The following is a 13,927-nucleotide window of genomic DNA, read 5'->3' as shown; positions in this document are numbered from 1 at the left end:
AAGTTGATGTATTCCCTCAGCGACCAGCACAGATCAGCTCTAGGCATGACGAAGCGGATATCTTCCTCTTTAGGAAGACCAAACAAAGTAGTTTCACTTTCCCAACGAAGCACACAGCGTCTTCACGACATGGTGGCGGCGTCAACAATACTACAGTGAGACTAAAAGTTACGCCTTCTTTCTTTGAGTGAACATTTGGGCGGCGTTATGCAAATCTTCCCACATAGTGAGGTAGGTATGTGGGGGCGTGTTAGAACGAGCTGTTTTAGGGGGGTGTGGCTGACTCTGAACTTTTATAAAGAATATCTCTTTGGATTTGAGACTTTAGTCTTTGCAACTTTACAGATCTTCTTTATGCACCAAGAGCTTGTAACACTCCAAAGAGAAAGGAAACATTGAAATCGCATCATATGACCCCTTTGATGTGATTAAAAACTATTTAAGTGCAGGAACAGAAAGAACTTGCACCCTGTTTTCTTGCAGCGCACATAAAGCGCAAGCGCGAGCACAGAGAACAGAGGTCGCGGTACGGGTTCCCGGTTTGTGTCTGTTCCCGAACCGTTCCGTGTATTTCCACTGTAGAAAAGGTTGTTCCGGGCCGAAACTGACTTCTTTCATATTTGTCGACCAATATGCAGAAAACTACATCAGTATATCATCATAAACACAGCCGTTTTTGTTAAAATCGCATCATATGACTCCTTTAAGAGTGAGTTTAAATATTCATAAATTAGACACACAGACAGGCATCTGAGATCGGCTCGATTTGAGAAAGGGGAAAACTTTAACCAGATAAAAAAAAAAAAAACTGGGTGGATTTTTATCATTATAAGGTGGTTGTGTTCACACACTGCCAACAGACATTTCAGTTCAAACAACTTGTAAAACTGCATGTAGCATCCTATGACCCCCTTGAAGGACTCATCTCTATTTAATCTAGAATTTAGTCTAATAACTTTATACAATTTCTGTATATTTCCTACTAGCTGAAGGGCACAGGTAGCTAAATATGCCGTTTATTATAATGGGTTTATGTAATAATTGTTTAAAGTTCACTTAAATTAGAAGTTGTTATTTTTTTAAAGTCTAATAAATGTTCAAATTGATTGCTCTCAAAATGGCTATAGTCAATGGGTAGATATTAGGAAAAAGAAAAAAAAATTCTGATGTCTTGACATTAGTAGCATACTAGCATTGGTATCTGTGATACTCGCCTTCAGTAATAAAAAAGATGCCATTATGTCTTTATGTTGTTTCTACTTTAATTTGAAGATTGAATGTGAAATTATTGCCTTTTTCCTCCTAACATTGTTGTTTGATTAGGCTTAATATAATCTAATTACCAATTTACCCTAATTACCTTTGGTGAATGAATCCAATAAACATGGTTCCTAAATGTAAATGTGTCCATGTGCTCTCATTTGTTTTATTGTAATATTAATTTACAATAAAACAATTTAATCGATTCATAAGGTGCCATTTTGTCCAAAACAACCCTCGACTTAAAATAAGTTCGTCACCCCTGATCTCTTCTCATATAATTTTGCTCTTAGTTGTCATGAATTTTGGACAGTCAAAATAATCAGATAAATTCCTGTTAGATATGCACCAAAATTTTAGCATCTAAAAATTATTCGGACAAAATGCAAAAAATAAATAAAATCATTGACTGAAACAATGCTATTTATGTGGATAAGTTACAACAGGTAAACATTTCAGTCATGTTGACAGACTTCACTGTGACCAAAAATTATGCTAGAGTAGCAATATGTAAAATTTGACTACAACTGGTTTAATTCATCACCTGAGAACATGACACCCTGAACAGTAGAGTTCAATCACTCAAATTTAGTTTAGATTACCCAGACTTTATTTTCAGTTTTGTTTTTCGGCTAAAAATAAAAACTAGATGAAAGGAAGCTTTATTTTCAGTTTTGGTAAGAAATTTATTTTGGTGACTCATATTTCCTTTTGGTATGGAAGGTCTTATAAGAAATTCACACAGATAGTATTTTGCAGCAAATACTATATTTGTTGACATTTGGAGATGCTAGTTTACTTTTAGACAAACAATTTTGCAACAAATTGTAACATTTGAGCAGTGTAAATGACCTAGCTCATGATGCAGTTGGAAACTGCAGTCTAGGAGGAACAGCTACTCGCAACCAACACCATGACCTGGTGACCTCCAGTGATTAGATCGCTTTCAGTGTGAACACCTCTTTAGACGCACGCCAAACAAGCTTTTTCCCAGAACATAAACAATGGACAGCATCTCAGAGGGACTTATTTGTGAAGTGTTGGTAATAACAGGGAGGAGCCGTGGTGTTTGTGTGTGTGAAGGCCCCAGAGGTGAGCAAACGCTCCCCAAGACATTCAGCTCTGTGATTCTCACAGAGAGCAACAGGAAGAGGCTGGGTTTCATTTTCAAGAAGGAATTACACCATCTGCAGCTCCACACAGGGAAGAGATGTCATATATCAGGCAGCGTTCTGTTAGTGTCTGGTTATGATTCCAAGGTGTTGCAGGTTTCTGTCAGGTAACATCGCTGATTGTGGCTGTAAGTACCCAGATGGACTAATGCTTCATAATCTGTTAATGTAATCAGAAAAGTACCCTGTTAAGTGCAGTTAATCCACATTAATGTCTTGGCAGCGAAGGAAAGTCAGTTATTCTTGTTGAAAATCAAGCTGTTGCCGTGAAGTGTCCGTGATTGGCTTTGGGACTCGCTCTGTGCTGAATAACGTGCCTTTCTTCTCTGATTGATTTTAAAACTATTCACTCTTTTTATTTTATTTATGTATTTTTTGATTTTCAGGTGAAACTGTTGAGGAGCAGCGACAGAAGATTCAGTCCATGAACACTGAGCAGCCCACAACAAATGTAATAGTACAACCATCTAAGGTGAGTTTGTTTCACATAGAGTGATCTAATAATGCTACCTAATACTAGGGGTGCTCCGATCAGGATTTTTGAGGTTGATCACAGAAAGCAGTATCTGCCGATACCGATCACCGATACAGATCTTTTTAAAGCCTTTTTTTTTATAATTTTATACCCATTTATAGTGATACTCCAATCAGGATTTTTAGACATTTATTCAGGGCCTGAATTTCATTTTTGAAAATGGGGGGGAATTCCCCTCTTCGGTGACTCTTGTGAGAGGAGAAGCAGCTTTCACACAGGAGTCTGCTGCTGATCCGTGACTGTTTACCACAAACACAACATTTATCCATTATTTTGATTTCAAATCCAAACATTGTCACTGAAAATGCTTTTTCAGCATTGCAATTCTTTTTTTACACAGTACAGTAATACAGTCTTTCGCAGACATGTTTAAACAATAAATATAAGCAACACATTATTCAATGCTTTTTACTTTTGCATTTACTTCTAGATTTATATATTAAGTTGTTCAAGCAAGTGACAAAACATTTAAACTACTTTTCTTACGTTATCACAAACTTACCATTGACAGAAATAGTCAGCTCTACTGCCTTTTCTTTTGCATTTAAATCTTTAAATCAACCAATCCTGCGGTTCATAAAGAACTTTGTTTTCCTACCTCCACGAGTGCCATCTATTTTTGCCTTGTTTATCTAAAAGTGCTCTTTCCCTTTAAACCTAGCCAAAAAGCCACATGTTGACTGTGAAACACAGTAGACTTTAATAATATGCATTTATGGTGTAATTACTACATTTCCGTGTCAATCCATGTTCATATTTACTGCAAACAATGCACTGTTACTTTAATTCAGCAGTGCAGAGATGGTTGGAAACCATCTCTGCACTGCTGTAGACGCACTGCTACTGGAACGCACTGCTGGACCGCAACCGTCTGCAGTGTGCACGCTTTATTAATCCGTTAACATGAGCACGGAAAAAATACACACCACATACCCACTGCAAACGGAGTAATGTGAACCTGGCGTTATGTGTGTGCGCTGCGAGTGGGCATGAGCGCACGGTGGTTAAACACTGGTAAGAATTTAAAAGTAATGCAATTTATAAACTTTAGTGACGATGTGACACTGCCTCGATTGTGCAAGTGACAATTCCTGTGTAAACTCTCTTATAGACAGACGCGATGTGTGGTGATTTCAAGCCATTTGCGTATTTTGAGAGAGAAAGAGAGAGCGCACGCGCGGTGATTCACTCACGTTGTTTGTGAAATTACATCTCACACAAGGTTTTCAAATTACTTTATAAGTTATTTAATGAAGAAATTTGAAGGTGAGTACCTCACCTTCAGCATTATAATTATATTACCCGTGCCGGACAGAGACTAAAACGATGAGACGGCAGCGTCAACAGCTTGAGATCGGCCTTTTTAAAGACTGCCGATCAAACGTCCCAACATGATTATCGGCCGATAGTGATCGGTAGCCGATCAATCGGAGCACCCCTACCTAATGCCTAATGATAGTACGACAACAAATGGCAAACATTTACAATTATTTGATATACATTTTGATATATATTATCCTAAGCAGATAGCAATGTCTAAAGAATTGTGAAACTCACAGACTGAAATTTAAGTCATTATTCAGTTATAATCTTCTCAACCAGTGAGCTATTAATGTGAGAACTACCAACATGATCTCATGAGAAAACCATTTTACAAGGTGGCGATTTTGAATGAATTAATTCGATGTGATTCGTTCACATTTGTAAACATGAAGTTCCTAACTTTGTGTGGCATAAGCAGATTGTATAAAAGTATATAAATTCATTCGAATTGGCCACCAATTGACCAAAATTTAAAATAGTTATGAATCGCCTTGAGAGTGTGCTGGATAGGGCTGGGTATTATTCAAAAATTTTCGATACCTTGAATTCGATACCGGTTCCTGAAAGATATTTTTTCGATACCAATTTTATGAAATCCATTTTTACAAGATTACATTACACATTACCTCATACAAATATTTTTTTTCATTTTGTTGAGGTTTTTACAGACTCAAAGACTGATCTCCTGAGCCACTGCACAAAGGAACTAAATTTAACCAACACAATAAATCAGTACAAACAGTGTTAATAAAGTTCAAATCGTTGTCAGTGTTAATTGAACAGTTTTAAGTCAGTATGTGAGGCTCACTGCTACATACTTAAGATCTTTAAATCACTCAGCATGTCCGCTTTTTCAGGAGACAGACCAGCCCTCTCTTCACTGATGATGACCTCAGGACTAATGTCCCTAGGCTACGTTTACACTAGTGCGTTTTCGCTTTAAAATGCATAACTTAGACAGAATCATCATTTCTATTCACTTTCCACTGACTTGCGCGATCTGGTGAGCATTAGCTGTTTCTAGCACTGTCTGCCTGTGTTTTCTCTTACGCGATCGCTGTTCTGACTCAGAGGAAGCTCATTCGCTGCTCATATGTGACTCATATTACACGTTCATAACCCCGCCTGTCTCCGACGACGAGCGTGCGTTACACTTCCAGAAAAACATTTATAGGGATGAAACATGACGCTAATAAACATGCAATTACGACAGTACATGATTTGTATGTGATTTTCATGAGATTCTGCCTATTTTCATAACAATACAGTGTGTTCACATGAGAAATACTAAGCATGTGTAGCGATTAGCTTGATATAAAAGGCTGCAAATAACATATTTCTGCAACATTATATGACCAAAGCTCTCATTAGATTGCACTAAAACTAAAACACTCAGATGAGTTTTGAGTAAAAGCATAGTATAAATTGTATAAATTGTCTTATGTAGCAAGTGTGAATAAATGGTCACGTAACACGTGTTTTCCTTGATGCCTCGCCAGAGCTAATCGCTGATTTAGGCACATACAACATGCTATTGGCTCACTGACTTTAATGAGGTTAACCCCTTAGGTATCGAAATTTGGTACCGAACAACAAGACATTTTTTGATACTTGATGGTATCGAGGCAATTCTGTCGGTGCCTAAAACGTATCGAACTCGATACCCAGTCCTATTGTTGGAACTGCTGTGAGTCGGTTGAGTCCATGAGAATCCTTCAGTGTGATTTGTGAACCGGATCAGGCTAAGCATGTGTAGCGATTAGCTTGATATAAAAGGCTGCAAATAACATATTTCTGCAACATTATATGACCAAAGCTCTCATTAGATTGCACTAAAACTAAAACACTCAGTGATGGTTTTAAGTGAGTTTTGAGTAAAAGCATAGTATAAATTGTATAAATTGTCTTATGTAGCAAGTGTGAATAAATGGTCACGTAACACGTGTTTTCCTTGATGCCTCGCCAGAGCTAATCGCTGATTTAGGCACATACAACATGCTATTGGCTCACTGACTTTAATGAGGTTAACCCCTTAGGTATCGAAATTTGGTACCGAACAACAAGACATTTTTTGATACTTGATGGTATCGAGGCAATTCTGTCGGTGCCTAAAACGTATCGAACTCGATACCCAGTCCTATTGTTGGAACTGCTGTGAGTCGGTTGAGTCCATGAGAATCCTTCAGTGTGATTTGTGAACCGGATCAGCTGGTTCACTGATACTGCTTTTCCACTGGGGAAAAGGCTGTGGCACCAGCCCCGGTGGAAAAGCTGTAAGAAAGTACCGACTCAAAAGATTGAACTCAAATAACTAAAGTACTCATTGATCCAGTCATGGAGGTTCACAAGTTAACAGTTCACTGGAGGGGAAGATTATCAGTGAATAATGTAGTCCATATCATAAGTCGGAATCATATAGATAACGTTCAGCGTGCGATCACATTTATCATTATTCTGTGAATTTGAATTTGACAGCACCTTTATGGTTGTTTTTGTATTGTCATTTTTAATAGATGTTCAATATAAGGATGTTGTTATTTGGAAAAATCTGCATAAAGACTGAATAGTTATGTTTCCATCCACCCTTTTTTAGGATTTTTGGATATCGCATAAAAAACGCTGGATGAAAATGCCAAGATGTGCATAAATTCAAAAAATAGGCATTAAGATTATGTGCTCAGTTGAGTCTGAATCCGATAAGAAGACATGCGCATAAACTGCTATGGAAACAAAATTACCGAATTAATTCCTTAGTGTGCATCAAAAAAGTCACGTGACTTTGCCTCAACAGATCATGTGATTGGATAACTGAACTAACCAGTGCAGCGATCTCATCGCACACCGTCTCATGCTATTTTAATCATTTTGAGCCAAAGTCCATCATCAAAATTATTTGGTATAATCACCTCCCATAACTGTCTCAGATGATGGCATCCAAATGCAAGATAACATGCCAGCGATTGTTATTGCTTCTCGTCTGTTGCAAGTTAAATTCACAACTTTGGATGGAAACATAGCTAATGATGTGCATGTTTGTGAGAAGAGATGTGCTGTACTTTTCTAAGATCAAACTTATAATTTTGACCTGGCGAATAATAACATCCAAACATTCTTTGCTTTGAGCTGCGTATATCGAGTGACCTTACTTAGACCGATCCTGAGCAGAGTAATTCAATCTTAAGAATCTCTCATAGAGTAATCTGTGTTAGCGGGCCGGCGTGATTTCCATATGCTGTATGCTGGACGCGCAACAGCACTGAAGAGAGAGAAAGAGCCCCTCGAGTTGCGCTGGCCGAGCGGGTGTGTGACAGGTGCCAGATGGCAGGACTGAACAGTGCCAACATATGCAGCTGCCATTCAGCAATCTGTTCCACAGCACTGCCTGGAGACATATGGCTAATGAAAGACATTCAGTCTCACTCTTTCTCTTTGAATAAGAGGGGCTTTCGCAAAACCCAAAAGCCTGGAATTATTGGAGTTGACTTGTGAATGGGAAAAGTGTGTTTTACAGGTGGACAAAATAATGGACAAACCACATGAAAAAAAAAACAGCTGTAAAAAAAAGGCCTGGCAATTTGCAGTTAGATGTGAGTTTCCAAAGAATTACTTGGGCGAGTTCCAAAGAGGTCACATAGTTCCTGAATTACAGGTACATTGGCCACAAAAACTGCACACAGTGCTTTAATGTTAAAGTCACAATGAAATTAAGCGAAACAATAGTCCCTCCAGCAACCTGTCACTCACATGAAACCATCGCAGCAATCAGCAAACAACACTGATCCGACGATCCAATCAATTCCCAATGTACAAAATCAGGTTTCTTGTTTGAGAAGCTGTCTTTCAAAACTGGTATGATTTACTTTTTCCTTGAAAGACAAAAGCAGTTTTTATACAGAATGTCTGAACTATTTTTTTCCGTACCAGACCAGGAATTTCAAGGAGAAGATTCAATTTTGAATGAATCAAAGTTTAGTCTGTCACACACATCATATGGTTTCAAACCACTTGGAATATATAGTGCACAACTCGTATGGACTGGATTTTTCTGCTTTTTAGCCTTGGGGCTTGACGGCTTTCAATCACCTCCACTTTCATTATATGGAAGTTCAGAGTTCCACTTCATTCAGTTCAGTTAATCATTTGGCTTTGCTTCTCCCTCTATGTGCTATACCAGTCTCATGTTTCAGTAAGGAACTGACATTAACAGATTATTATTCCCTGTCTGACATGTGTTTGGCATTCATATAAGACAAACAGGAAAGGTAAGGGTGAAAAACCACCTCCACAACTGACAACCAGATTCTGTTTACCTGCACCAGACACACCAGCTCAGGTCCCAGATATGAATGGAAAGCTTTGCTCATTTAATCACTGACAACTAACATCTTTTTGTGCATTTAGTGTCATATTTGATCTCAATTAATAATGCACAGAAATGACAATGTCTCTTATTAGTGTTTTTGAGCTGCTTAATATCCCACTACACCTAAACTATTGTACATTTTACAGTCTACACTGCTGTTGAAAAGTTTGGGGTCGGTAAGCTATTTATTTATTGAAAGAAGTGTCTAATGATCACCGAGGCTGTATTTATGTAGCCAGAAAATTAAAAAAAACAGTAACATTGTGCAATATTATTACAACATAAAATAACGGTTTTCTATTTTATTATATTTTAAATTGTAATTTATTGCTGTGATCAAAACTGAATTTTCAGCATCATTACTCCAGTCTTCAGAGTCACATGATCCTTCAGAAATCAGTATAATATGCTGATCTGCTGCTCAAGTAACATTTATTGTTATTATCAATGAAAACAGTCTGAGCATGATGAATTTTATTCAAGATTTTTTGATGAACGAAGTTTAAAAGAACAGCATTTATTTGAAATAGAAATCTTTTGTAACATTATAAAAGTCTTTACTGTCACCTTTGATCAATTTAATGCATCCTTGCTAGTATTAATTTATTTTAAAAAGTTGTATTGACTTTTAAACGGTAATGTAGGTGAATGAGAATTGTTTACATTCATTAAAAAAATTATTCACTCCAATTTACAAACAGTTATTATCTAAGTGCTCAACACACGTGTGCATGATTAGTTGTGTTAAAGTGTGAAGTTCAGCTCTAGTTGTGGTACAGCATGTGACTTCCTTCATCGTGATGTTTCAGGGCTGTAATGAATCCTCATCCACCTCAAACAAGACCAGATTTCTCATATCTGCGGCTGCAGGCTTTGTTCTTTTTTAGGGGTACTGATATGAGCCAGATTTCATAGATCATAAAACTCATTTACTTATTCATGCAGTCAGTCTAACTAATAACAGTCCTAAAGAAACTGGTATCGGGCATATCATATCACCCAGCCTTGATGAAAATGAGTAAAATCTGAATTTAACCAGCATTAATGAGGATTTAAAGAGCTAAACACTTGCTCACAGTGGCAATTTGGTAAGTGGCACAATAGTTGAGTCACACAGGCAGTGATGAATATAATAACAGTGCTGCTCTCCAACAGATCCGGTTTCTCAGTTTTCATTGCAGATTCTCTTTCTTTTTGTTCAGCCATCCAGTGCCGGGAAGAGAGGAATTACAGAGACGGCTCAGCCTTCCTCCGAGCCCACGTCTGCCAAGATGTCCTCAGAAACACACGCTGTAGACGCCACCCCGGCCCTCCCTGAGCTTCTAGGAGACATACCTTTCACTTTAGCACCACACATCCTGGCCATGCAGGCGGGCCTGCCCTTTGTAACAGATATCACCTTGCCTCACGACATAAATGACAAACTAGCCAACTTTCGTTATGACTTCACCTTGGAGAACTCTGTGCTTTGTGAGCCGTGACTCTTTGCCCATCAGTTATATCACTAAACACGTGGTGAACTATGAGCCTTTGCTTGTCAAGATTCTCTAACCGTTTGACTCTTAAATAAATGAAGATCTAGTTTAGCTGACGGAAATCAGTCACTGACTAAATGGTGTTGGGCTCAAATGAACATATTGTCCTTTTAGTTTAAATAGGTTAGCATCAAGATGGTTTACAATCTCTCAGGATCTTGCACTTGATTGTGAGATGAGTGTTACTGCCTTGTTTTAACGCAGTAGATGAGTATTTATAAGATGACCTGCGGCTTTACGTTTTTCAAATGTAGTTCAAATTGTTACGGGTGTAAAATCTGTAATTTCGCATTTTGACTCTGTGGGGTCCTGTAGCATAAGATGATATGCTGAACTGAAATAGGGTTGTTTTGAAACTGCTATGTTTCTTAGTAGTCACACTGGGCTGTCTGTGTTGGCCTTGTTCAGTTCCTTCCTACTTCTGCACAAACTCGCTGTAATTTATGGAATCGGTTTTAAGACATTTGCTTGCAGATCAGATGAATAAAAGGTAGTCATGATACACAGGAAAATTATTTTATATTAATCTATCTCTCAGTGAACTTTAAACATATCTAAAAGAAATAATTCTGTAATAGAAGTATTTAATTAATATACAAATTATATTTTAAAAATGGCAATCATAAGGGGCTTTTGGCTAGTCCACTGTTTACTGTAACTCTATATTTAGTACCTATAAACCTTAAAGGCAAAGCAAAAACACTCCCCGGTCTGCTATTGGTCAGTCAAACAGATAGTCCCGCTCTAAACTGTTGCTATTGGTTGAGTCAGTGTTGCTGTGCCAGGGTGGTGGGGATGCTCAACAGAACAATGTCGTAATATTGACGTAGTGCTTGCACTTTTCAGGGGAATCAGTCTAGAGCAGGGGTGTCAAACTCAATTCCTGGAAGGCCGGAGCCCTGCAGAGTTTTGTTCCAGCCCTGCTCCAACACACATACCATGTAGTTTTCGAATAAGCCTGAAGGACTTGATTAGTTGGATCAGGTGTGTTTAATTAGGGTTGAATCTAAGTTCTGCAGGACTTCGGCCCTCTAGGTATTGAGTTTGACACCCCTGCTCTAGAATATAGCTTACTTGTAGTTGTCTCTGCATATTAAGCTGGTATATGAAGTATTTTTACACGCATCATTTTAAGTTACTTATGAAAGGATTGCACTTAAAATCACGAGACGGACATTGCAGTGCTCATTATAAATAAGCCAATATTATATAGCTTTGTAAAAGTGTGCTTTTTTCTTTTTCTTTTGTTGGTGTGAATATGCATACCTCAACTGGTGTTTGGTTTTAATGCATGGAGTTTTGAAGTTCTGCCTAAACATAACACACCAGATTTCGGGAGGCAGATATGTATTCTGAACAAAGTTGGATTGCAAAAACATGCACGTGGGTTTTAGTAGGATTTACTGTTCTGTTTGAATAGTCCACACGGTTGTTGAGCTGGGTTTGTTTTGTTTGTTTCTTTCATCTGAATTTCAGTTAATGGATGGGGTTTATCTTAGTGCATGCTGCTATTTACACAATGCACTTAGGAGTTTAGCCGTGTTTCCTTTACACCCTTTGTACTTGATAGCAGATTCATTTATTTACTTGATGCCACTCAAATCTCACTTTTGTTTATTAAAAAATATATATTTTATTAGTCTTTGTTTTGATTTGTCTGTCTTTCCGACATGGTTATTTCATCTGAGCGTCCTCCTAATGTATCTCGGTCACTGACCTATCCTTTTCAAAACACTGTACAGAAGTAGTCAACGTTTGCATTGTGCTGTGTCTGTTTGCTCTATAAAAATGTCTGTAAAATCATTTAATGCCACTTCTTCAGTTAAATATTATGCCATCACCTTAACTCCTTTGTTGGATTCTTTATCGATTCATATCTGGAACAGAATTCATTATTGATTCTGATCCCGCATGATGTTTATGCTCAATTCTGAGCACGAGTGCAATGTAATATGATGATGTTTCATTAAAACCTTCTTTGATAACGTTGTTTTGTTGTTGCAGTTTTGTGTATATTTATATCTTGTAAATATGATTTAGCACATCCAAGGATCTATCACAGATTTCCCACGGAGTAGATAAAAAGCCAAAATGTAAAAGTTAACCAAATGATCAAAATCTAAATTTAAGACGTGTGACAACTTGCCCCGACCTGACATTTTTATCCCGACAGCTTGAGTTCAAATTGTAAATTGACCCTTGTCTGAATGCATGTCAGTGTGGTTCACTTGTTTGCCCAACAGCGGTTTGAAAAAAATATGTTTCTAGGTTGTTGAAACCAACAAATAAAAACCACTGATAGAGAAACACACATTTGTACTATTCCTTGTTTTGTTTTTTTTTTACTTAAAACATTATAGTTTGAAATATACAATATTTGTGACAAATAGCCCAAATAGCTCATGCTCTTTCCATTGCATACAGTAAAGTCCGTTACACTGACCATCGGTGTTATCTATCTAGTACTAATGTTTTTACCTTCAGATTAGTCCGTCAGTTTACAATCCCAACCAATAGCAAGGCTGAATCCCAAACGTTCTAAACCACAATGAGTCAGTTGGCTCTTTCCGAGTCCATCATTTTCGCCAGACCAATCATGTTTTAGTTCGATCATGCGATGCACCAATCAGAGGCCGTAAGAGCGCCGGACGCCCCCGCCCCCGCCCCCGCGTCTCAGAGACTGCGCCGCCGAAGTGCCTGTCATTTGGAGTAACACCAGGCAAAGAGGGGCGCTGAGACACACGACAGTCCGGGCAACATTTCTTCAGCGTCAACTTTTTTAGGTTTCTAGACTCGGATAAACTCCTGACACATTTTAAAGACTAGTTAGCGTCAGCCAATCATCTGCATGACTAAAGGACCACAACTTTGCTGTAATTGCTACACGTTCAGCGCACTAACCTACAAGCTGAAGCTGCGCACTACACCAACATTTTAACTGTTGAAAGACTGTGCATCTCAAGAAGTTTAATTCATGACTTAAGTTTAGCTAATGAATGCCTGGGGAGGAATTTATTCGCGTATTTTGCAGTAAAACTACCACATAGTTAGGTTCAGTCATGTCAGCATCACCTGTGCACACAGCTCGGGTCAGGCGCAGCAATGACGGGTCCCCCATCAGCACCTCCTCCTCCTCCTCCTCCTCCTCTTCCTCAGCAGCAGCAGCAGCAGCATCCTCCTCCTCCGCCGGCAACACGAGCCGGTTGCAGCCCATTCGCGCAACGGTGCCCTACCAGCTCCTGCGTGGAAATCAGCAGCACAGCCCGACCCGCCCTCCCGCGTCCTCCTCCTCCTCCTCCTCCTGCTGCTGCTCCATCTCAGTCGGAAGCAACACAGAACCGACAGCATCAGCCCAGCACAGCAGCTCCAGTCCCGGCAGCCCGACGCTCGCCAGTCCGGCAGGAAGCGGCTCGCTGGACGGTCGGCTGATCCCGCGGCAGAGGCGCTCTCCTCCGGAGCACAGGAGCTCACCCGAGCGCTGCCCTCATTCACCTGTCCTTAGAGGTAAACAACAGGCCCGAATCCTGCTTCGTCTTACTGTCATTCATTGAAACATCTTCACATACGCTGCGGCTGGAGTCGTTTAATTGGGTCAGGCTGTTTATGACGGACTGTACAGAACAACATCAATTCTTCACTTAAAACCGTTATTATAACAGAAACGCATATGCATGATATATATATATATATATATATATATATATATATAGATATATATATATATATATATATATATATA

General features: G+C 38.8%; 1 protein-coding gene across 1 annotated transcript; it reads left to right on the top strand.

Moving 5' to 3' along the window:
- Positions 1-2,508: 2,508 nt before the first annotated feature.
- Positions 2,509-11,111, top strand: LOC107568281 (UBAP1-MVB12-associated (UMA)-domain containing protein 1-like). The gene is made up of 4 exons (XM_016254214.1): positions 2,509-2,560; positions 2,656-2,664; positions 2,819-2,904; positions 9,856-11,111. Exons 1-4 carry the CDS (start codon positions 2,509-2,511, stop codon positions 10,132-10,134), a joined length of 426 nt encoding a protein of 141 aa, XP_016109700.1. The 3' UTR covers positions 10,135-11,111.
- The last annotated feature ends 2,816 nt before the right edge of the window (positions 11,112-13,927 follow it).

This window comes from Sinocyclocheilus grahami, unplaced genomic scaffold, assembly GCF_001515645.1.
Source record: "Sinocyclocheilus grahami isolate Dianchi unplaced genomic scaffold, SAMN03320097.WGS_v1.1 scaffold1231.1, whole genome shotgun sequence".
In the NCBI taxonomy this organism is placed as follows: domain Eukaryota; kingdom Metazoa; phylum Chordata; class Actinopteri; order Cypriniformes; family Cyprinidae; genus Sinocyclocheilus; species Sinocyclocheilus grahami.
The sequence above is the reverse complement of the archived record's forward strand: the minus strand, read 5'-3'. Positions and strand labels throughout refer to the sequence as shown.